This window comes from Carcharodon carcharias, chromosome 20, assembly GCF_017639515.1.
Source record: "Carcharodon carcharias isolate sCarCar2 chromosome 20, sCarCar2.pri, whole genome shotgun sequence".
Classification (NCBI taxonomy): domain Eukaryota; kingdom Metazoa; phylum Chordata; class Chondrichthyes; order Lamniformes; family Lamnidae; genus Carcharodon; species Carcharodon carcharias.
Window position 1 is genome coordinate 12,904,515 of NC_054486.1, and position 25,748 is coordinate 12,930,262.

General features: G+C 42.0%; 1 protein-coding gene across 8 annotated transcripts in view; it reads right to left on the reverse strand.

Moving 5' to 3' along the window:
* The window catches only part of gphnb (gephyrin b), a 432,935-nt gene that overhangs the window by 143,243 nt on the left and 263,944 nt on the right, over nt 1-25,748 (reverse strand). For all 8 annotated transcript variants that reach the window (XM_041214790.1, XM_041214785.1, XM_041214786.1 and 5 more), the window contains one exon: nt 25,575-25,709. In XM_041214790.1, coding sequence (XP_041070724.1) covers nt 25,575-25,709 — 135 coding nt within the window. The remainder of the gene's footprint in view (nt 1-25,574; nt 25,710-25,748) is intronic.

Consider the following 25,748-nt stretch of genomic DNA (forward strand, 5'->3'; position numbering starts at 1 on the left):
TATTTACTTTGAGAGATCCGCCTCTACTAGCAACTCCTTTCGCTTCATCCGCCCTTCGAAGCTGCTACAATGGGGGTGGGGGGGAGGGGGGAGGAGAAGTGTTAAAGACAGAAGAACGAAGAAATGTGAACTTAAAAAACAAATTAGGTGACTGTTCAAAATATGCAAGACATCTCATGCAATATTTCAAAATTCCAGCTATTATTCCATATGATTACCATACAGGGTTGCCAACCATTTAAACAATACTTTATGACAGACAAGGCAATTTTAAATGACAGGCCAATTTGGTGTTTATTTTTTTAAACAGAGTATCATCAACAAAATGACAAGGATTTGTCATGCAAATACCCACTAACAGATTTTTATTGCAAAAAAGTGTACTTAATTTATCTTGTAGAACTGTCCAAGTAAAACAATCCTACCATGAATTTTAATAAAAAGATGAAAAAACTTAAACTTGGCAACACTGTGGCGGTGCAGCTCATTAAATGTACCAAACGTATTAAATCACTCCTGTTATTATATTAGTTTTAATTAACATCACGTGTCTCAGTTTGACCTGCAAGTTAATGCTCCAAATCCTTTTTAGCAAAAGTAGCCATTGAAGCCATTAACCACTGAAGTATTGTTGAAAGCTAACACAAATATATAAGCACTTCATATTTCTTAACTAAACATCTAAGAACATTTGGTGTTAGGCCATATTTCAAAGGTTTTCTTGTGATATCAAATTAACTGAAATTAAAGGACACAAAGTAGAACTGATTGTCTGTGAAAGCCGCCTTGGTTTAGTAATGAATAGGTTGATCCTGAAGAAAACCATGGTGAAAAAAGATTTTTTAAAAAAATTTTTAGTCTTTATATTTGAAAACAAGAATACAAACTTAGAAACCTAAATGAATATAATTATTTCTATGTCGTGCTTCTTGGGGAGGGGAGTTGAATTTGTTTTTAATACGCAAGCTCATGCTACCAAACACAATTTGAATAAAGCCAAGCAATGACTTGTTGGATGTAAGTGATACAGGATTCTAACTGCACTGAAATAGGTGGATCAAATTTCAATATCTCTCATCATGAACAGTCCATAAATTTGGGTATGTGGTTAACACCTTGGACTGACTTCTTAGAATTTTGCTAAGAATTTCAATTCTGGAACTGAAATCAATGGGCTCATTGCAAGAATTAGAAATGCTACTATGTTTTTGAACAAACTCCAGGATAACAACAATATCAGGTTGAACGACGACAGTGACTTCTGACGTGTTCTCCAAAACACTGTAGAATTGGGTGTGTATTTTCAGTAACAGGATCAGAGTGACATTTTTCATGCTGTTTCCCAAATCTCATGTTGACTGTTGAAGATCTTTGATGGTCTCAATTTCAGCTATGTGGCTAGAAGTTTCCTTGCAGATGCTCATACTCCATCAGCATAATTCTGATAACCTATATTATAGTGATCCTCTACTGCACTTTCAGTAAAGTTACAGTGGTGGAGTGGAAGCAGCTTCAAGGACATTCTTAGTCAATATGAATGACACAGCTTTTTCACAGCGATTGTAGCCATCAAGAAAATATTCCATCTTATTTTGTGGTTTTGAAAAAATGAAGTTTTATGCAAAGCAAGGAAACAGAAGATCAAATCCTTGTAAGAAAGCAAATCTCTAGTATAATTTTATAAAATGAACTGTGAACAAACAAGCACATTGGACTGTGGAACAAGAAACTGCAAAGCAGTCCAAATAGAAATCATAATCTGAATTTGGTCAATCTAATTTTATCTTGGATCATTCCTTACCTTCCTCCCTTCTATCATCCCAAGAAATGACAACTGTGGCTAAATACGTTGGCTTTTCAGAGAGCCAAAATAGACTATTAGTGCTCACCCTGAACGGAACAGCTATTTGTTATTTTGCAATAGCACTAATCATGGCAGACTTTGATAGACACTCAATCAAGTGCTTGCTAAAGAAAACAGAAAAGGTTTTAAATTTAAAGAGGTTTCTCAATAAGTGTTTCTCTTAGGAAAACTATTGGCATAGATCTGCAATGTGAAATTGTGCCACACTGGCAGTAACCTAAAAATGTGGGACTTATTTTTTTATTCAGTCACGGGATGTGGACATCGGTGGCAAGGCCAGCATTTATTGCCAATCATTTCCCTGTTCTGGAGAAGGTGCTGGTGCTGAGACACCTTCATGAACTGCTAAACCTTCCAACACTTCCCCACTGTTTCCCCAAAGGAAAAACGTGTGTGAAGATAGGAAACAACCAAACTCACTCCCACTGTGCTGTTAGGGATCGAGTTCTGGGAAAAGATGGAGGAATGGCAATATATTTTCAAGCCAAGAATGTGTGCGGCTTGGAGCTGAATTTGCAGGTGGTCGTATTCTGCCCTTTCCCTCATCTTCCTTCAACACCTCTTTTCTATTGTCCAGCTAAGTGGGAGTGCCCTTGCCTGGTTCCATTCCTACCTATTCAGTTGGAGCCAGAGAATCCTGCAATGACTTCTCTTTTTGCTCCCGCACCAATTCCTCTGGAATCATCCAAGGATTTTTCCATGGCCCCTTCCTATTTCTCATTTATTTGCTGTCCATCAGCAACATGATCTGAAAACATGTCAGCTTCCACACGTTCGCTGATACCGCCCAGCCATACCTTACTACTACCTCTCTCGCTCCCTTCACTAACTCAAATTTGTCTCGTAACTCGTCTAACATTCAGTATCAAGAGAGCAGAAATTCCCTCCAACTAGATTTGGGAAGACCTTCACTGCCTTTGGTCCCCTCCACAAATTCTGTTCTCTAGACATACATCACTCTTTCTGGCAAGTGAGCCTGAATCAGACTGTTTGAAACTTTGGGATCCTTTCTCACCCTGAGCTAAATTTTAAATCTCTTATCCTCTCCACCACCAAGGCTGCTTACTTGGCCCTTTGCAATATCGGTCAATGAATCCTACCACCTTCCAAGATTTGCCAGGTATGTGCAAAATTGGAACAGATGTAGCACCAAAAGGAAAACCTGTGCATACACCATATGTTTCCAAAATATACTTGCCACAAAACAGTCTGATGTCCTATTTGGCAAAATTATCAAATAGAATTAAAAAAAACCAGAAATGCTGATTTACAACGGAAACAAATACTCCCATAACGTATAGGAAGTACAACTTGGAGTTGCAATGGTTAACATATAATGTGTATCCAAATCTGAGTTTGCAATATGGTTTAGCTGTTGAGCATGTTCATAACTGTAAATTGTTAGAAGTACAATGCTATCTTTAGTTTTGCAATGTAGGAAATTGATTTCATATGGAATCAAAATCATCTGAATGTACACCACTTAGCTCTCAGAAATATTGCCTCGACTAGATGTCATCATCAGAGCCTCTTAAAAAAAAATCCAGTAGTTACATTTAAGAGGTGGATGTGGTCAGTTTTTGTGTTGGAGAGGACACAAGTTGGGGTCAAGCTGGACAATGAGGTTTGGAACAATCGGCTTCAATCTGAGACAGGAGTTTGGGACTGAGAAGGAACCTTCCTAATGTTAAACAGGAGGAAACTGTGGGTAATCCACTGCTGGATGACAGAGTAAGTTAATAACATAGGGACATTGAAAGGGTTGAGAGAGATGGTGCTGTGACAACTTGACTGGAGAGATTTAACCAAGTGGTTGCAGGAAGGATGGACACAAATTTGGCAACATGTTCAAGGACTTAGGAGAGGAAAGGGAGGTTGAAGATGGAGAGGAGTTTGCAAGGAAAGAAGAATCTTGGCTGAGCTTTTTGAGGAATGGGTGAAAGGGAGAGAAACAGTACCTGAGGAGGGGGAACCATCATAATGCCAGCTAACATGAGGACCCCAAAAGGGAGTTAAGAGCAAATGGAGTAAAGAGAGCGGAGGTGGGTCTCAAAGGTGATGAGCTTGGAGAAGGAAGGAGCAGAGAAACGGAAGGACAACACTGGTTCAGGGCGAGGGCAGGGGGAAACTTGGAGGAAGTCTGGCTTGATGAGCAGGGAGAAGGGGTATGCGACAGAGGGTGGTATCAATCTTAGTGACAAGGGAGTCCATGAGCTTCTTGCATTTTGTTGTTGGTGGTGAAGATGGAGGGGTAGGCAGAGGGGTTTAACCACTTAGTTAAATCTCTCCAGTCAAGTTGTCACAGCACCATCTCTCTCAACCCTTTCAATGTCCCTATGTTATTAACTTACTCTGTCATCCAGCAGTGGATTACCCACAGTTTCCTCCCGTTTAACATTAGGAAGGTTCCTTCTCAGTCCCAAACTCCTGTCTCAGATTGAAGCCGACTGTTCCAAATCTCATTGTCTAGCTTGACCCCAACTTGTGTCCTCTCCAACACAAAAAACTGACCACATCCACCTCTTAATTGTAACTACTGGATTTTTTTAAGATACTCTGATGATGACATCTAGTCGAGGCGATATTTCTGAGAGCTAAGTGGTGTACATTCAGATAATTTCGATTCCATATGAAATGAATTTCGAAGATGGAGATGAATGAGTGATTAAACAGATTGACGATATCAGAAATGTGTGGGGAAGTGGTGGCATAGTGGACTGGTAATCTAGAGTCCCAGGGTAATGCTTTAGGGGCCTGGGTTCAAATCCCACCACTGCAGATGGTGGAATATGAATTGAATAAAAATCAACGAAAACTGCTGTTGATTGTTGTAAAAAAAACCCACCTGGTTCACTAATATCCTTTAGGGAAGGAAATCCTGCCATCTTCACCTGGTCTGGCCTACATATGACTCTACAGCCGCAGTAATGTAGTTAACTCTTAAAATGCTCTCTGAGCAAGGGCAACCAGGGATGGACAAAAAATGCTGGCCTATCCAGCGCCGCCCATGTTCCATGAACGAAGATTAAAAAAAAAATTTGTGGTGAACAGAGGGCTAAACTATTAGAACTTTTAAATTGCTATGGTGAGTGAGCTGGGGAAAGTTTTTCCAAGGGGTGGAAGCAGAAAGGCATGATGCTGGAAAAGGAAAAGGGGACGAGGAATTCAAGTAAGTGATTACTGACGGCCTCATCTATGATCGAGCCATTGGGTGTGGAGAGGCCACATGAAATGGCAAACTTTGGCCACATACATGGGGAGCAGTTTTTATAGGAAAGGTGAGGTTAAGGGACAACAGAGGACAATGAAAACAGAAGAGAAAGGACAAGGTGAGTTGCGATAGAGATTGAAATCACCAAGGATGAGGAGTCGCTCAATGCAGAAAATGAGGTAGGAAAATGAGGGAAGAAAGAGAGGATAACTTAGTGAGAAATCTTTAAACAAAGATAATAATACTTTATTTTAAATCATTTGGCAGAAAAGACAGCACTACGTCTATACCGACTTCCATCTTGTAAAGATGCACTGTAACATTTGAGAAAAAAAAACTGCATTACATTAGATGGAGAAGTGGGCGAATAAGTCAATGGCCAAAAAGACCATGGAGAGGGATCTGTCTCCAGATGGCTTTCCTTGCAGTCCCATTAGGGAATATTGCAGGAGATGTGGGACACTAATGGGGAAGTGTGGTTGGGTGGGGGCAGTGGAGTAATGGTTGGTGGGGAGGTGGGTAAGAGAATGAAATGAAGATGATGTGGGGATTTTTATTATTTTTTCTTATGGAGATTGGGGATTGAACTTCCAGCTTGTAAAGATGCTAAGATTTAAGGAACAATACTTTAATTGGCTCCATTTCATTCTATTGCTATCATTGAAATGCTGCATGCACCAGGTATTTTGTCACTTCGAATGGCAGCCCACTCCACATTCTGAACCAAAGTAAAATACCAACACGGGAGATTATGCAAGTAATAGAAATATCCTAAGAGTTAAAATAAATGTTGCGTATGCATTGTGAATGTACACCAGTTTAGAATTATTGTTTTTAATTTCTTCCCCTACCAAAGAAATTATTCTGCTCTGGGGAAATAAAAAGTAGAAAATCTCTTCACGTTCAAATCAATTATCAGTTTATATGCCATGTGGGAAGAGCAGTCTCCTCGCAGGCTTCGGTGGGTGGGGGGTGCGAGGAAGGGTGGAGTCTCCTGATCATGTCCCCCCAGTGGCAAGAGCCCTCACTGACCACGCCCACCCCCCACCTTGCAGAGATCTGCCTGCCTGACTGGCCCCGGCGACCCCGGCCTCACTTACCTTGGTTCCAGGTCGGCGCCCATGATGCTGCTCTAGGCCACCGCTATGAATGGCCGGCAGCCCTTGCAAAGGTGGGGGGCATGGTATGGTGCAGGATATTGTTCCTCAAAGGGCCCGGGTCCCTATTGGCAGCTAATGTGCTGCCTGATGGATGTAAGATCTGGTTGTGACTTCCACAAACAGCTGGGGTGGCGTTGCCCCTGACTGGGGTCACTGCCGCCCATAAAATCTCAGCCTAAAAGACGACAACTGATATGATTCATCCGTCCTTTGGTAAGGTAGGCTGCAGCATGATTTTAAGGAAAACTACACAGGTACGTTGTAAGATTCAGAAAATACTGTTAGGTGTTTCAAAGCAAAACCATCTGTGTACAATTTGTAAAGCAGGCCTCAAGAAATTGAAGCACAAATTTTACAATTTTGATTTGTTAATGGACATTGCCGGTGGGAAGGGAAACGAATTGTTCAGGAATGTAACAAGCTTCCATTTCTGGAGCCAATGCTAGCATCAAGCAGTCCTTGTTCACAAATAGCAGAGGCCAGCAGCAAGGTTGGGCTTCTTCTGCTCTCTCCCAAGAATGTGGCTTAAACCAAGGAAAGCACCTCCCCTGTTCCAGTTTAAGATTTTCCTCTTCTTTCAACAGCCACCTTCACAGCCACTTTGAGTGAAAATGCCATCCTCTGCCAGATTATTATTGAAATTTTGTGCTATAGACTTGCAGACACAGGGCACTGGATGGCAGGAGCCAAGTAGCAATTTTAAGTAAAACATTACTGCCAGGAGAGACGGACAATCTCCATTCCATCATTCTGGTGTAATTGAATTCCAGTCCCAAAGGTGAAGGAACGTTGAACAAAATTAGCCCCAAGGTGATTTACCAGTATACTCAATGGTGGGCCATTCATGCAGGGAGAAGGAGATAGGAAAGTAAAAATGTTTCAAGGCAAGAGTGTTTTCTTCTGCAGTATATGAATGAAAATGCATTACCATTTATCTGTGATATATACAGTATGTATTTTATATTTAGAATGCATTAGTTGTTGTTAAAAACTGGAGGAAACTAAAAAAATGTCTACTTTTAACAAATGTCAAATTTCAGGAACAAGTCATTTTGTCGCTGGTTTGAACTTAGAACTGGATCCAAAATGCAAATATTTGAAGAGGCTGTGCTAGCTGGATTGAAGCAATGTTCAATAGCTTTGTAGAATACTGCATTTTAAAAACAGAGAAGGACAAATTGGATTTCGACCCAAATCCACCGGCTTCTTGCCCATGCTAAACACAGCAGTGGGTACTAGTTGAATGAAACTGGGGAGTTGCAAGCACCAACCGGACATCCCGATTCAGCCTGCCCATTCTCTCTGGATGAACCCTGGCTAGCTTTGGCACTAACCAGACCACAGGTAGGCCTTTAGTGGCAAAGAGGAGATGAGTGCAAGGGGTATGTTCAAGCTAGCTGCAACTTGCAGTTTATTTACGAAACAAGAAGGAATAGTTCTGCTTCTTTTGGCTCCATTGAAATGTAGCTTTTACAAAGCTTGGTAACAATTTTTTGAATAGCAGCAGCAGTCTCCTTAACAGTTGTGCTTCAGCTGCTCACAAATCTGGTACAAATAGGCAGAGCTTGCACGCCACCTCCTTAAATTTTGCTTTGGGTACCTACAGTAGTTTACGTCTGATTTAGAGAATCATGGATTCAATTCCAAATGCAGAGACTCCTATAAATAAGGAGTGCTGCATTGTTGGAGATGCCCACCTTTTTGATGAGAGGTTAAACTGAGACCCTTGTTATACTCCAGATAGGTGAAGGACGAATCCAACGCCTGTCTTTATTTTGGATCGATTTACTTAGAGAATGCCTAATGCCATGGCATTATTTCAAAGAAGAACTGGGTAGTTCTCCCTGATGTCCCGGTCTACATTTAACACCCCCCACCCCCCCGCACATCACTAAAATAGATTATCTGGTCATTATTATGTTGCTGTTTGTGGGATCTTGCTGTGCATAAAACTGGTTGCTGTGCTTTTAAACGGTAAGAAATAGGAGCTGGAGTAGGTCATCTGGCCTTCCGAGCCTTCTCCACCATTCAATAAGGTCATGGCTGATCTTCGACCTTAACTCGACTATCTCTACATCCCTTAGTACTAAAAATCTATCCATCGCTGTCTTGAATATACTCAACAGCTGAGTATTCATGCTCTCTGGGTAGAGAATTCCAAATCTTTTGAGAAAAATAAATTTCTCCTTATCTCAGTCTTAAATGGCTGACCCCCTATTCTGAGACTGAAATCCCAAGTTCTAGATTCCCCAGTCAGGGGAAACATTTTTTCAGCGCTTACTCTGTCAAGCCCCTTATTAGCTTTATGTTTCAATTAGATTACCTCTCATGCTTCCAAACTTCAGGGAATAAAGGCATAGCCTATTCAAACTCTTCACATAGCACAACTAGCTCATCCCAGGAACCAGTCTAGTGAGCCTCTATTTTACACTCCCTCCAGGGTAAGTATGTCCCTCTTTAGATAAGGAGACCAAAACAGCACGCACAGTACTCCAATGCCCTATATAACTGTAATAAGACTGCTTTACTCTTATACTCTAATCCCTTTGTAACAGAAGTTAAAATCTCATTTGCCTTTCTAATTGCTTGAAGAACCTTCATGTTAACTTTCTGTGATTCATGTACAAGGTCAGCTGGATCTTTCTGAATGCAAACATTTCTCATCATTCAAGGAATATTCTGCATTTTCTTTCCCACTAAAGTGGATAACTTCACATTTTGCCACATTGTATTTCAACTGCAATGTTCTTGTACGGCCAGAACTCCCCCAACCTGCCAAAATCCCTCTGCTGCCTCTTTGCATCCTCCTCTGCACTTACTTCCCTATCTAACTTTGCATCATCAGTAAACCTGGATACATTACACTCAGTCCTCTCACTATCCACATTACTACATTTCTACTTTACAATAGAAACTACACCTCAAAAAGCACTTCACTAGCTATGAAGTGTTTATGGTGATTCCTGACATCATGCAAGGTGCTGTATGAATGCAAGTCTGCCTTCTTTTCTTTGGGTATGCAAAGAGTCTGACTCCTGTTTCAAGCGGATGCATTAAAAGGTGCTGGTTTCAATATGAGGAGTGGGGAACTTTAGGGTAGATCGTAAGTAGGAGGTTGTCACTTAGGGTTGCCAACTGTGATTAAACATATCCCTGGAGGTTTCATCACATGACCTGCCCCCATGCTCCTGCCATTAGTTGGGCACCACATCCATCCTTGTGATGTACTGCCTTCCTATGCCATTTGGAAAAAAGGCTCATCACCCATTCGGATGATACTTGACTGTCAGCCAAACAGCCTTTTTCTCACATTTTCAATATTTACGTATCTGGTAAAAGGAAATGCTCAAAGAAAATGAAGAAAAAAAAAAATCATTTTTAACGTCCTGATGATTTTCCTCCAGGGTTGCACACAGCAGTGTCCTGGAGATTGATCTTTAATTCCTGGAGAATCCAGGCCAATCCTGGAGGGTCAGCAACCCTGTCACTTGAAATTCATCCCTTGCCTTTCATTTAACTCCAACAAAAACGGTTAAAACAAAACAGAATTTAATTTCTTCCTCAGAATTTGTTTTTATCTCTCGGGACGAAGAAAATCAAAAAGCATTTATATAGTTCCTTGCACAGTCTCAGGATCTTCTAAAGCACTTCACAGCCAATTAAGTGCTTCTGAAGTGTAGCCACTGCTGTACTGTGGGAAAACACAGCAGCCAATTTTTGCAAAGTAAGATCCCATGAAATGAAAATGACAATGACCAGACATGCTGCTTTTTGGTGATGCTGGTTGAGAGGTGGGGAAGACATTGGGCCAGGGTGAACAGGTGAGCTCCCATGTTCTTCTTTGATTAGACCCATGGGATTTTAGACATCCAATTTACTGGCTTAATGTTTCATCCAGAAGACAAACAGTGGGTTTGGGGGGGGTGGTGAGCATGGGGGTGGAATTCATTCACGTGTGCAGACTGATGTTGATTCCTCAGGGACAGGGACACTAAGCAACACCATGTGGGCCATGCGGCTGCCTGCCCTCGACACGAGTCTACATAATCCATGTGAATGAGTCTCTCGCCCACGATTTCTGACAGTGAAGCATACCCTCAGTAAGTGCCCATTTTCTAATGTACCTGCATCGACTGGTGAGACAAGTTCTTTTGTTTTAGAATATTGTAATTCTTTCAAACAGATAATCCTATTTTCTGACAACTAACAAGTTAGTACTCAGTAAGCCTTATAGTGATGCAAGTTTATTTTCTTAATTCCTTCAATTTTCACTCCTTACTTCTCTTCCAAATATAATGAATCCTTTGGTGTACCTTTTCAGTCATCAGAGCTTCACCCCAGTAACTTATCCAACTGACCATTCTTTATTTGAGAGTTATACGGCATTCACAATCATGTCAATCGAGAGATTTGGAACACCAATTGCATGTATGCACACATTAAAATGGGGATAATAGTCAGATGTGGAAGCCACATCGAGTTTTAAGCTGAAAATGAGCAAAAGAAGATTTGCTATTGATGTCAAATGTTGATTTATCTTGCTCAACCCATTTTTTCTGTATTGCTGAAAAGAGAGACATGCTGTCAAAGCTTTTCATATGGTACTCATCAGGACAGACACAAGAATACCAAATTGTAACGGGAACAACTATTTATACTGCATGAGGAGAGAGTGCTGATTGGTTGGCAGATGGACTCTGATTGGTTGGCAAATGGGCCAATCAGAAACAATCAGAGTCCACCTGCCAACCAATCAGCACTCTCTCCTCATGGAGTATAAATTGTTGCCCCCTTTACAATTTGGCATTCTTGCAAATAGCCCTGATGAGTGCAAGATGAAAAGCTTCAACAGCATTTCTGTTTTTTCAGCAATACTCAAGTCCTGTACTACCAAACAACTGTAATTTATTTAGTTTTCCTAAACTCTTAAACCAACTGACCTTTTTACATTTCCAGGGAAGTAAAGTGATGGCTTGCCACCATCTTGCAGGTGTGGTGTGCAAACTCTAATTTCCTAAAATCAGTTGTATTTAGTCTCACTTAATTTTCCACACATTACAGTGATCAGTTTGAGCTTGAATCTCCACTGCCAGTTTCCAATGTTTCATAACTTCTGATAATGAGCAGCGTTAACAAACAGGTGAGCAGTACTGCACAAAATTCCCCAATAATTCATGAGTTATTCAGGCTCTCCTCTCAAAACCAGCCACTCTTGAGGATCATATTTTTGATACATTCATTTAGCAGCTGTTTGAAGTGCACTGAGAGACATTTTGTTCAGAGTGCCAGTTTAGGACTGAATGAATGCAACATTACAAAAAACCCCCAACAAAAACGCAGGTATTGAGAGGAAAGGCTGAGCGGAGAAGCTACTTAACGATTGAAAAAGCAAAATACTGCAGATTCTGGAAATCTGAAAAAAAAGAAAGTGCTGGAAATGCTCAGTAGGTCTGCCAGCGTCTGTGGAGAGAGAAAAAAAACAAAATTAACGTTTTGGGTCAAATGTGATTCGACTTGAAATGTGAACTCTGTTTCTCTCTCTCCACAGATGCGGCCAGGCCTACTTAATAATTTGCTTTGAAGAGCTGGCGACTGTAGAGCAGTGTTGCTCAGTGTGGGGGTTGCCAATAATGACCAGTCGATAGTAGGGACCATTTGGACAGTCGGCCAAACCCCCTTCCCACTGCACTGTGCTCTTCAAGCTCACAAATCCTATGGCATGGATCAAGCTAAACATTTATTGGCAGCAGATGCCCCAACAATGATATATTTTAAATTTATTTTAATTGAAGGAGTTTCATCTCTAGCTTGATTATATTGTGGCAATCTGTTATAAATTGTAAATAACTATATCCAGCGTCAGTATTAGTGTTATCAGTTCTCCTGACGTTTTCAATTCTATTTCAACAGATCCATGTTTACACCTCAGATTTTGCTCTAAAAGCGCCAATAAGTGGAATGGGAAAATAGTTAAAATGCCTGCTCCTGGACAGTGCTGACTTGTACACAAGGCCAAATGACTACATTTTTCCCAGACTCAATGCCCTAATGAAACCACAGGATGTTGCGAACACTGCGTCTCCTGCCAACGGAACATGGCCACGCAAGACGGCAGCCGACACCCAACTCTGCCTGTGCAGAAATCCAATTACAGTGTGACACCTGTTGGGCTGGCGGGACAATGCAACAGGGATCCAGAGCCAACATCAATTTCAGGGAATTTATTTCCCTATATGGGCACAAAACCCCCTCCCCTTTGCCTGGGAAAACACCCCCCCCCCACCCCCCCAAACCAACCAACCAACACACAGAGGTCGGGCAGGTAAGGTCCCAGCTGAGAAGCGGTGAGATTAACGTTGCAGCTGGAGGGAAGATTATTATAGATCAACATTCCTATAACCGTTAATATTACATTAAATGCCCAATTTATTATTTCCCTTTCCTAATTTTATTCAAGAAGTTGTTTCATACTAGCAGGAGTTAAAGTTCAGAGGCAGTCAAAGAAATCCATGCTTCCTGGTTTCTGGACCATAATCCCACTACATGTTCCTAAACCCCGCCCAGAGCAAAGCACTGGACTGTGCATGCATGGTGTTGGCAACAAACACAGCCTATTAGAAAAGTCCTGGTCTTATGCAAGAAGTGAGCAACAAAATGGTTGAATATGTTATATATAGTTGCGGAATTCTCCTAATATATGATTGTAAGCCTCCAAGTGTTTAACTGAGTCCATCTGCTTTATGATGGTTGTGTTCTGTTGTGAAGCATTTTTTCTTCCTTTGCTTCCTGCTAAACTAAAGTTCAAAATCATCCAAAAGATCACTGTCACAGCCTGAAACTTCGAATAATCAAAAGAAGCCATAGGAGTATGATCAAACAAAGCTTCACTGAGAAGCTTTCAAACAAGATCATTGAAAGCAATAGCAATCCACTTTAACCAGCAGCATAACCAAAACATCAATGAACTAGCTCTTTAGAAAATCACAGTAAGGCTCGGAAATTATGTGGATACGTTTAATTATTTGCAACAGTGTGATAAAACAATTTAATTTTTAATAGTTGAGGGTGTTACAGCTCTGTTAAATGTTGTGTGCTGTGCACATTATTAAGTGTTACTTCTGTTGCATTTGAAGGTTCACATGAAGCACAAGGGTCAAATATAAATGACAGTAGATGAAAAATTTCCTGAAAAGCGGATTAGACCAAGCGGCTCATAATGGCATAATGTCGGCAAAATGGCTTAAACCGGTTTGGTGCTGAAATTGTTAAAGTTTTGCACGACAGCAACACATACATATGCATACAACCTTTCCCACTCCCTCATTCTCTGGGAGGCTTGCTGCTTTTTGACAACATGCACCACAGATGGACATGACAGATACTTGTAATTGTGAGCCAATTTTCCAAAGTGATCCACACTATTTCCTTTGAGGGAGGAAGGGTAAAGCGCTGCAGGGAGGTTGCTTCTGCACAATCCTAAGAACTGGCTTTACAGAAACACTGCCAAGCTAGAGGTTTCATTTTTAGTCAAGGAATAATTAAATGCAACGTTTATAAAAAGGACAGTGAAAACACCTTGAAATGGCAAAAAGCCCTCACACTCTGCCAACACCGAAGCAAGAGTAAAAGCAAAATACTGCGGATGCTGGAAATCTAGAACAAAAACAAAAATACCTGGAAAAACTCAGCAGGTCTGTCAGCATCTGCGGAGAGGGATACAGTTGATGTTTCGAGTCCGTATGACCCTTCATCAGAACTAAGACATATAAAAATGAGATGAAATATAAGCTGGTAGAAGTGGGTGGGACAGGAAAGCTCGATAGGGGGCCAGTGATAGGTGGAGGCCAAGAAGAGACTGCCAAAGATGTAAGACAAAAGGACAAAGGGGTGTTGACGGTGGTGATATTATCTAAAGCATGTGCTAATGGGGACATTAAGGGAAGCAAGCTAGTGGCAGATGGCCCTAGTGTGGGTGGGGGGAAGGGATCGAAATGGGCTAAAAGGTGGAGATGAAACAATAGATTGAAAGAAATTTTAAAATAGGAGGGAAAAGAAAAAAAATATAGTGTAAAAAAATTATAAATTATTGGAAAAAGGGGGATCGGAAAGGGGGTGGGGATGGAGGAGAGAGTTCATGATCTGAAATTGTTGAACTCAATATTAAGTCCAGAAGGCTGTAAAGTGCCTAGTCAGAAGATGAGGTGCTGTTCCTCCAGTTTGCATTAAGCTTCACTGGAACATTGCAGCAGGCTAAGGACGGACATGTGGGCATGAGAGCAGAGTGGAGTGTTGAAATGGCAAGTGACAGGGAGGTCTGGGTCATGCTTGCGGACAGACCGAAGGTGTTCCGCAAAGCGGTCACCCAGTCCGCGTTTGGTCTCTCCGATGTAAAGGGGACTGCATTGGGAACAGCAAATGCAGTAGACTAAATTGAGGTGCAAGTGAAATGCTGCTTCACTTGAAAACAGTGTGTGGGCCCTTGGACTGTAAGGAGGGGGGAAGTAAAGGGGCAGGTGTTGCATCTTCTGTGGTTGCATGGGAGGGTGTCGTGGGATGGGGTTGAAGATGTAGGGGGTGATGGAGGAGTGAACCAGGGTGTGCCGGAGGAAATGATCCCTGCGGAAAGCCACCGGGGTGGTGAAGGGAAGATGTGTTTGGTAGTGGAATCATGCTGAAGTTGGCAGAAATGATCCTTTGAACGCGCAATCTGGTGGGGTGATAAGTGAGGACAAGGGGGACCCTATCATGGTTCTGGGAGGGAGAGGTGTGAGGGCACATGCGCGGGAGATGGGCCAGACACGGTTGAGGGCCCTGTCAAGAAGCAAGAGTACCTACTACCCCTCTGAAACATTGCCTGGCTTTGTCTCTGCCTCAGCTTAGTTGCTGCTGAAACATGTTTCCTCTAGTCTTGATTATTCCAACGCACTGCTGGCCAGCCTCAGACACTCTACCCTTGATAAACTTGAGGTCATCTAAAACATTGCAGCCTGTGTCCTAACCCGCACCAAGTCCTGTTCACCTATCACCCCTGGCTCTTGTTTGAGCAACGTCTTGATTTTAAAATTCTCAGCCTTGTTTTCAAATCCTTCTATGGCCTTGCCCCTCCCCATCTCTGCAATCTCCTCCAGCCCCATAACCCTGCGAGATACCTAAGCTCATCTAATTCAGGTCTCCTGTGTATCCCCGATTTTAATCGTTCACTATTAGTGAACATGCCTTCAGTTGCCTAGGCCCTAAGCTCTGGAATTCCCTCCATCCACCTCACTGCCTCTCTACCTCGCTTTTCTTCATTAACAAACTCCTTAAACCTCCCTCTGTAACCAAGCTTTTGGTCATCTGACCTCACATCTCCTAAGTGGCCCAGTTCGTATTTTGTTTTATAATATTCCTGTGAAATGCCTCAGGACATTTTGTTATATTAAAGGTCTTAGGAACTAGAGATAATTGAAGTAAATCTGCATTTGTGGGTGTCAGGAATGAGTTTCAACTTTAAGTTTAATTTATGTTTCTGTGTTGTGTGTTAAGAAAGGAGGGAACTTGAGCTTTGGTTTCACTTTAAAAGGTGCCTGCATTTTAATGAGGTTTTACGACTCTTGAAGGGAAGCTAAAACAATCACAAGGTAGAAAAACTGGGCTGTTGCCTAGCAATGGGAGGCCCACATTGAGAAACAGAAAAGCAGTTTGAGTTCAGTTGGTCATTATGCTCTAAGGTAAGGGAAGCAGTTTAAGTCTTTCTCTAGCTGGACATACAAGCAGAAAGCTGAGAAAAATAAATCCAAGAATCTTAGATGACTTGCTCTAAAGTTAAAGCAACAGTGAATGTCGAGTGAGTTTTGGATCTCAAGGGAGAGAGCAAGTTGCCAGCAGTCTACTGGGAAATGGAACTGCAGGGAGAAGATGCTAAAGGAAAAAGAGAAGGGTCCCAAGAAGTCCTTTAAGTTAAGTCAAAGGACAAGGACGGGAATCTGGAACAAGATCCTGTTCAGTGGAAGTGAAAGCAAGGAACAGACAGGAAGGTTCAAAGTTTAGAGAGAGAAAGCTGCAGGAAGAAGGCTTGTGAGAAGCCAGAAGGTCTGAGGAGGGGTTGGTGACTCCTTACTATGGGCATGTGAAGCAGTGGTGTTCTGTTGCCATGGCTGAGTGCCTGAGAGTGCATGGAAGGAAGCTTGAATGCACGTGGTGATCCAGGGGAGAGGAACATTGGAAGGAGAGATCGAAACCTTGGAGGTGGACCCTTGTGGAAGATGTCCAAGAGAAAGTATCATTTGGGAGAAGGTTTCAAAGCCAGTTATTCGAGAGTGGAGATTGGAAATTCTAATGGAAGATGGAATTCAATGAGACTAGTTGGCTCACGGTGTGACAAGTGTCTTTGGGGGGTGGGGGGTGTGGGGGGTGGGGGGGGTGGTGCTGAAGAGGGATCCAGGGCGTCCGTTTGGTGTGGCGTCTGCCACTTGGTTTCAGAGTGTGGTGTATCTGATCACAGGTCACCTATTGGTTTACATGGACAATGTGCTTACTGTGAACCTTAAAGTATAAGATAACCTTTGTAACATGAGTTATCCTTGCGAACCTGTATATATCTGAAAAGGTATAATTGTGGGTGAAGGAGTATTGTAATATAGTTCATCTTTTCTTATTTAATAAACGCTTTATTCTTTTGTTAAAAGTTCATCAGTTGACTCCTGTGACTCTGTTCAGTAGCCGCCCTCCATGTTTCTAGACAAAAAATAAAATTTAGGATCTATCAAGCTGGGCTGGCCTGTCCAGTAGTAACATCAGCTGGGATCTTAACAAAGGCACTATTTAAACATAAGTTGTTGTTAAAGTACTTCATGCCCATGCAAGTACTGAAGGAATGTTTGAAGTTTGCACTTCAACAACATGTGGGCTTCACAATCAAAATACAAATGAAAGTGAAAAATATCCTCAACTAAATTTTGTAAGGCTGGGTGAGTTTTTGTCCTCTGACATTTGCCCTGAAATAACTGCTGAATTCTGCTTTTTAGACACTGTCGGAGAGAGTGAGGGCGTGCTTTCTTTGGATTTTTAAAAATTGCTTTAGGTAGCTTTAGCTGAATTTTACTCCATGGTTTTACTGAAAAGCTTACAATTTTGAGTTATTTTCTTCACTTTTTAAAAAAGAATAATCATTCTTCCTCCGTCTCTCTCACACAATCATCCTTTTGAATCTCACTTCCACATGTGTGTCCTTCCCTACTGCCTGATCCATTTGTGCTCGAATGTTCTAAAAGGGCTGTTCCTAATGAAGTGGACTGTATTTTAAACATCACTTTGCGGTATGGTCACCAGTCCTTTTGGGCCTCTGGGATCCATTAGCTGCAGTGTGTAAAGTTGCTTCATCAGGACAAAACCCCAAGCCACGCATATTGCTTGCTTAAGACTGAAGAGGAAGTTCACTTTCTGTGACCCATTGCCTCATATCAGTCATGCACAGAGAAAGCAGCATTGCAGAGAACGCAGCGGCAGAATGGACTCTGTAAAGCAGCGTGTCTGGTTTGATCTTATAGGTTAGCCAATTTACTATCAGCATTTTATAGTCCAATTGCTGATTTTATTTTTCTGACCTTTCCGTCTGTGCGGCTGAAATAAGTGAGGTTATTCTAGCTGGCGTGGGAATGTTTCATACCTTATTCGAGCTCATGTGTCAGATCTATTATTGCTTTATTCAATCACTGCTGTCATTTTGCAGCCTCTCGTGAAAAAAATTCTACCAACACACCTGGTGTCTGGAACACCTTGTGGCATCTTTACGTCTCCTTATAACTGATGTAAATCCACAATTGTAGCCCCCAAACACCAACGCATTGAAAAGAAACATCAACTGCTACGCTCTCGCCCCTCCAGAAGTCACTTCCTCTGATTTCTTTCCAAGTGATCCAGGGGTTCGGCAGCAGGAGCACAGTGCTGTGCTGTGCTCCTAGATTCAATCCAGGAAGCACTTTAATATAACAATAAGGTCAGGAACGGTGAGTGTAGTTGCACATTCATCTTGCTGTCTGCATCATTCTCCCTTTACTCTGTGCACTACCTCACATCCCCTTCTATTAGGGTTGCCAACTGTGATTAAATGGATTCCTGGAGGTTTCATCACATGACTTGCCCCTACGCTCCTGCCATTTGTTGACCAACACATCCATCCTTGTGACACACTGCTTCCTACATCAATTGGAAAGCAAAAAGACACATTGCTTGACTGTCAGCCAAACAGCTTTTTTTCTCCCATCTTCAATAATTTTATATTTGGTAAAAAGGAAATCTCAAAGAAAATGACAAGAAAAGACCCCACAATATTTTTTAACGTCCTGATGATTTTGTTCCAGAGTTGCACACAGCAATGTCCTGGAGATTAATCAATCCCTGGAAACTCCAGGCCAATCCTGGAGGGTTGGCAACCCTACCTTCTATCTATTCACCACTGCCACTCAACCTCACACTTATTCAAATTCACACTTCTCCCTGATAGTTGCCCCCATCAAGTGGACTCCATGCATCAGCTGAACACATGCCATTAAAAGCACTCAAAGATTTACTCTTTCCTCCATTGCAGTAGAGAGCACAGGACACTAGGAAGAGAGAGAGAACTGGACATGGTCCTCCACAGATTTTCCAACTAACATCTGCAGAGGAGGGAGCGCTGGGTAGCTTGATGCAAAGAAATAATAATTCTTCCAATGATAAGGACATATTTGCAACACAGGAAACTTTCATTGCAAGAAAAGGCATTCAGGCCCATGAAGTTTGTTTCCTTCTAATAGATCAGTCCCATCCAAAGCTGCTTTCTCAAGGCTCACCAAGCCATTCTTTCTCCAGAAGCTCATCTCACTGTCTTTTGAACTCATTTACTCTGTTTTAATGAGACTCCCAAGATCTTGGCGGGGAGGGGGGGGCGGTGGTGTGGTGGAAAAGACTGATGTCCGATTTCATTTCTTAATCTTTTTAACTTGTCTTCCCTGGTATTTTCAATAACAACTTGCCTGAATCAATTTTTTGACTCCTTTGTATAACTTTGTAACTTCAACAATGATACATCAAAGTTTCTTCTTAATAAAGCAAGCCTTAACCTTCCCTCAGAATTCCAATTTCTGATGTTTGGAACTGTTTTGGTTTATACCATCCCATAGGCAATGATATCCTTTTCCAGGGTAAGGTGACGACCAACTCTGTAAACTTGGATAAATGTTCAGCAGCACATTTCTCCAGGTTGGTACATTTTTGCTGCTTACTTTTAGGTTGCCAGCTATCCACACAGCACTCGCCTGCCAACACTGACTCAGTGTACAATTTTCATATAACAGTCAAAAAAAGCCTTGGCAATAGTGTCAAAATAGCACACTTATTTTAGGGTTTATTTTTCACATTGTCAGTAATTTCCAGAATACTTAAGGATTCATTATAACTTGCCAGAAATAGCATAGATTTTTTTCACACAATTACAAGACCTTTTTATTCAGTTCAATGAAAAAAAATCTGCAACTCACTTCAAATGGAAGGAAAACAACTAATTACTTGGCTTGACTTTGAAGCTCATTTATACATTGGAAAATTGCATTCAGAGAGAGAGAGAAAAAAAGCCAGTCAATGTGTTAGAAAGTTATTTTTCCCTCTCAGTGGCATTCACCTCCTGGACTGAAAGGTTGTGTGGGCATTCTCTATGCCTCTCCAAGCCCATTCATTTGGGAGTTGCTAACTCTAGTTGAATGTATTCCTGACCCACCATTATGACTCATGATTGGTGGCCCAACATGTCCACCTGCATGGTGCACCGTCATTTGGAAAGCAAAAAGATTCTTCGTTGCCCAAGTTGGAGGACGCCTGACTGTTAATCAAACAGACTTCTCTCCCATCTCCAATTGTATTTTAACTAATAAAAAGAAAACACCTTTTTAATGCTCAAATGATGTTCTCTTAGAGATTAAATCTTCAATTCCTGGAAACTTACAGGTCAATTCTGGAGGGTTGATAACCTGTGCAGAAGTGTCTAAGAGTCTTTTGGCACCTCCACAAACGGTGTGAGTGACGTTTTTTAGCACTTAAGGCATAATTGTAGATGTGTGAACTTGTATAATTCATTTCTGTGGTACACAATGCTAACACAGTTTGAAGTTCTGGTCTGTTAAAATACACATGTAGCCTGGCCTAAGAAGATAGAATATAAGAATATCTGTTCTCTTTGTTCTGTCCCTTTCATCGCTAGTCCATTCTTTCCTCTGCATTCTCTCTCTCTCTCTTCTTGTCTTCTACCTGTTGTCTTCTCTCTCTGCCTCCCCTTCTCTTTTACTCTCTCCCTCTTCTCTTTCACAATCCCCTTTTCAGCAAATACTCCGCAGGTCTGGTAGCACCTTTTGAGAGAGAAGCTGAGGGTGGATCTTATGGTCCTCTCAATGGACGTGTTTTTGGCGGGGTTCATGTGATACATGCCCCCACTGCAACAGGGCGGTAAAATTCCGCCACTTAGACTCAAGCAGCTTGAAGGTGTGGAAATTGACGTCGGGCAGGATTTTTACCTCGTTGGGCGGGCGTGAAGGGTAGGCCCGGGAGTGGCCGCGAAACCAACTGCCGCCTGCGATTTCACGCTGGCTGGCCAGTTAACAGCCAGCCGGCATGAAAGGTGCGCTCAGAGCCTCAGCACTGCTGGGGTGGGGATGGGGGTGGGAGGAGCACGAGCGCTGAAGGGTGTGCATACGCCGGCGGTGGGGGGGGGCGGTGGTGAGAGCTCAGTGAAAGCTCTCTGAAGGCACAGAGCTGCCTCAGGGAGCTGAAGATTTTTAACATTATAAATTAAGAATTGAAAAATAAGGAAAACGTGTCCTCTCGTGTGACTGTCACATGAGCAATGTTAAAAATGAGTTCTCAAAGTTTTCATTTTTTTTAAATCACCGGTCGAAACCTCATCCTGCCCGGGATGAGGGGTTTTGCAAAAAATGCAAAGGCCGTTAGGCCTGTTCGCCCGCCAGCCAACTGTAAAGTTAGACGGGCGGGGAAAAATTCAATTAAATTAATGAATGAATGGGCCTAACAGCCCTCTAAATTGTCGGCGGGCGCGCTGCTGACTCCCGCGTGCGCCTGCTAACTGAAATATCGCGCGAGTGCGTGATGATGTCGGGATGCCCACCCAACGTCATTGCGCACTATTTCACGTTTGTGTGTGTCGGGCGTGTGTCCGCACGCCGAGCTGAATATCCAGGCCTTTGTACACAAACCCAAAGAAGGGGACTGGCAGGAACTTAGGAGCTAGATTAAAATTGGTCACAAGTTGCATTGGCCCACAGATTATTTCCTGGACCCCACTGCTCGGAAACCAATCCGCTCCCTTGTACAGATTGCGAAGTGCGTCCTGCACTGCAAAACATGTGCACTTTGGCCAATCTAGAGACAAAGTTAAGACAGCAGGTTTGAGACTCTGCAATTCACAATTTTAAAATAACCCCTTTTTAGACTTAAAACTGCCTTTGAGATTAAACTTCTTGCTAAACTGTGCAATAATCAGCATGTGCGATATATAAAGGTTTATTAAGATACTTAAAGGATTAAGGTTACATTGAACATTTAAGCTCCTTTTGGTTTTCGTTTTATTCAAAAGAAAGAGTGATCACAGTATGTAATCAATCAATAACTAACTGTTGTCACCAAAATGATGTGGGCTGCACCACATGTATTGGTCTCTGCAAATTCTGGAAGACAATCAAATTCAGGTCCTCTTAACATGAGTGATAAGTGATGCTGCCCTCTTGGGATTTGCAATTATCATCTGATCCAATTTAGTAGAGCAAAGTACTATGGATGTTGGAAATATGAAATAAAAACTGAAAACGCTGCATATACTCAACAGGTCTGGTAGCAGCTGTGGACATTTCAAGTTGATGACCTTTTGCCACGACCGGCAATTCTGATGAAGAGTCACTGACCAGAAATGTTAACTGTGGACTGGATTTTAGAGCGGTGGTTGGGGTGCTGTACTGCTTGTGCACACCTCCTCAACCCTTCCCAGAACAGAAGCTGGCCCTGAATGGGCTGACTTTTAAAACGCCAGCACTGCAGGGATAACACAATGAGGGCAGCACAAACAGGCTGAGGGTTGAACTCCCATCCCGCCAGTGGATAGGAAGTCCTACCTTCAAGAGATGTCGGCCAATCTGATTGGCAGGCAGCTCTAGCAGTCCCAGCAGCACCAGAACTCAGTAGTGGGAGCACTGGGTCTCCAAGCATCTCCGCCAAGTAGAGTGATGACCACCGGAGTGAGGTAAGTCCAGGGGTTTTAGGGTGGGAAGGGATCGGTTACCCAGGGGAGGGGGGCTGAGGGGGATGGGGTGGCAGGTTTTGGAGACCAAGTGGGGATGAACAAAGGCAGTGGGGGGGTTGGTGGGGAGGGGGTGGTGACATCTTGGGGAGGAGTGTCCCCAATGCACACAGGGCACTCCCCCCATTTGATGTACCCCCACTTCCTTCCCGCCTTTTCAAAAAAGTTGTTTTAAATACAGGCTTTGGCCACCTGCTGCTGCCCAGTATTTTATGGCAGTGGAGACGGATTGAGGCCCTTAATTGGGCAGTTAAGGGCCTCAATAGGCCTAAGAGCAGGTGCCTAGCAGAAGCCTCATCCACCCCACCCACCCCCCCCCCCACCGTATTATGGAGACCAGGTCAGGGGTGGGCAGGAACATGGTGAGCTAGCTACCCAACATATGTCACATGAAGCCTGCCGAAAACATGTCCAATGAGAGGGCCATAAGATCCACCCTCTGTTTCTCTCTCAACAGATGATACCAGAACTGCAGAGTATTTGCAGCACTTTGTTTTTATTTGCTCTGGTTTATGCTTCATTGACACAAGGCTAGCTCAGCTCACTAGATCTGACTCTTGTGCAAATTAAAGCGATCATGAAGCAAAAAAGCTTGAGGCACTGGCAATTTCAGTTGCAAGCTGATTCAATATTTGATTCGGTCCCTCCTGAACTGTCTGGAAGGATTACACCATGGCAACTTTACATTAGTAATGTTTATACCAGCAACTTTAATTAAGAGTTACAATAAAACCTAACGTACAGCCCGCACCTCGATGCGCAATTTTGTATTTCTAAAACATGGCTTCAACATTTATACGATGACGTGACTGATAGGGATTTATTGAAACAGTAACTATAAATAGAGTGACTCTCCACAAGTACGATCCAGAGACTGAATTTACCACATGTTTTAATAATAGCAACCAGCAAACATTGCTGCTTATTTAAGAATCATCCTTGCACGTAAGTACTTTTCATAACCTCTTTCATTACACTGAGTGACATGTGAAAGTTTAAACTCGTCTTGCATCCATGTGCAAGGAAAGACATTTCATGTTCATATCATGAAGGGTGGCACATTTAATAAGATGCTGCTGAGAGCTCCTGTGAGTTCAGATTAATGTTAGTGCATTCTGCCTGAAGAATGTGCCACCCGAATTAATCTTTCTACACTGTAACTAAAAATACAAGTGCAACACAATAAATAAAGTGCAACAATGAGCCAGGCTGTTGAATCAGGCGATGCTCCAAGTCAGATTTGAGAACAGGGTAGCTCATTACTGACACTATTGCAAACTGAAAGTCAAAACATATAAATAAAAACCAATGAAATTGTTATTTTGCGAAACTGAGAGAGAATATTGAGATATTTTTATTGCCCAGTGTGAATAGTTAGAAAATGATTCGATGAGTCAACAGTAAGTCTTGCCTTGCATTTCTCTGTCACAGATTTGAGTGCGTACGTTGAACAGAATTAACTTGCAGTTAGATATTAGTGTGACACTAAATCTAGCCAATTGAATCAACTGCTCATGATATTTTTTTAAAGAAGGACAGCCAATGGCAATGGTGTCTGGCCTTTCAACTTTTTCCAGTGACGCACATTTACACAGTACAGCCAAGGTGGCTAATTGTGATAATCCTTGACAAAGTTCACCAATGTATGCAAGCCTCCCTCAAACAATCAATATCAGGTTGCAGATCTACAGCGGTAGAATTTGGGGTTTTGGGGGTATGGAGAAAGGAAACATTTGTGTGAGCAGTTTGACAAATAGAAAACAACTTGTAATCCAAAACCCACTAAGATGTATCTTATCTACATTCAAAATAGTGAGTTGTGAACCAACATTCTCAATGCAGTTTAAGTGAAGAAACCATTCTTTGATGGTGTTTAATATTTTTTTCCTGTCAACCATCTTCCTCCCTCAAAAGTGAAATATGTAATAGAAAGCAAAGGGCTGAGCATTAAAAAATCACAACTCTCCTTATGAAATATGAATCTGATTCCAGCATCTGTATTGATTGTCCAGGAGAAAAAGCACCTAAGTACATAACTGAGTAAAAGACCTCTTGAAACAATAGTATGTTAGCCAAGTACAGAGCGGAAAAATATGCAAAATCTCTGCTCTCAAAATAGCTCTTTGACTCCGATCAGAACACTTGACTGTAAAGAAGCAAATATAGTTTAGAACTAAAGTAAGAAGAGGATATGAAAACAGAGTTCAAATCGGCAAACACAGCCCTGAGGGATCCTCTGCCCTCAAGATTTGAACTGAGCAACATCAGGTCAAATTGCTTCATGCTAATTTTCCCACAGAACTGTTCTGGCAACGTTTGGACTTCTCACATCTCCTCATTAATAATTCTAGATACTGCAGATTTGAACTCCATGGGGTTCTGTGTCATATACGTTTGTCAGATATATTTTCGACTCTAGCAAGCTAAGGTTTTAGAGTTATTTTTGCAAATTATTTCCTTGCATGCCACAATTTTATCAAGTTGTAAGATAAACCAGCTGAAACAGCAGCACACGGTGCATCTGTGATGTTAGATGGGAATAAAGTCTGTATAATCTCAATACATTAGTTCAAAACTTGATTTAGTGGAATCCAGGAGCATTGATTTACCAGCACTGTATCATTCGTTGGACATCAAACTGGGTAATATAAAAAATACAGCTAAGCGTATGTTAAGTTAGATAGGAAAAAATAAGGTTGTCACTGCTGCTCACCAGAACTGCTTGCTGGTGACTTACCGATATTTATTATAAAAGTAATGATCATTCTCAAGTACCAAATGACTCCCCTTAATTAAAAACAAATACAGATGACTTTTTGCTCCCATGCTAGGGTGTTGAATTCAGATAAATTGGATTTTGTATTATTATTAATAAAGAAATCATTGCAATTTAGTTATAAAGCATTGTATTCCTGCTTTCGAGGCAATCCTCAACCATTGTTTTGTTCAAGGATAAATTGATCAATCCCCAATTACACAATGAAATGCAAAGTCTTTACAGGGTGCACTTGGATGACTTACTTTTGGTGTGGGGCAGGAAGCTGTGGACAGGCGTGATGTAGCTTGAGCTCGCGGTGATTCAGACGGAGTTGTGCTCAGTGATGCGTTGTCTCGTGGAAGCACTTGAACACCACGAGAAATGATCGAGTCTGGGATCTGAAAGCATAACAAATGCTGAAGATAATAAATTACAAC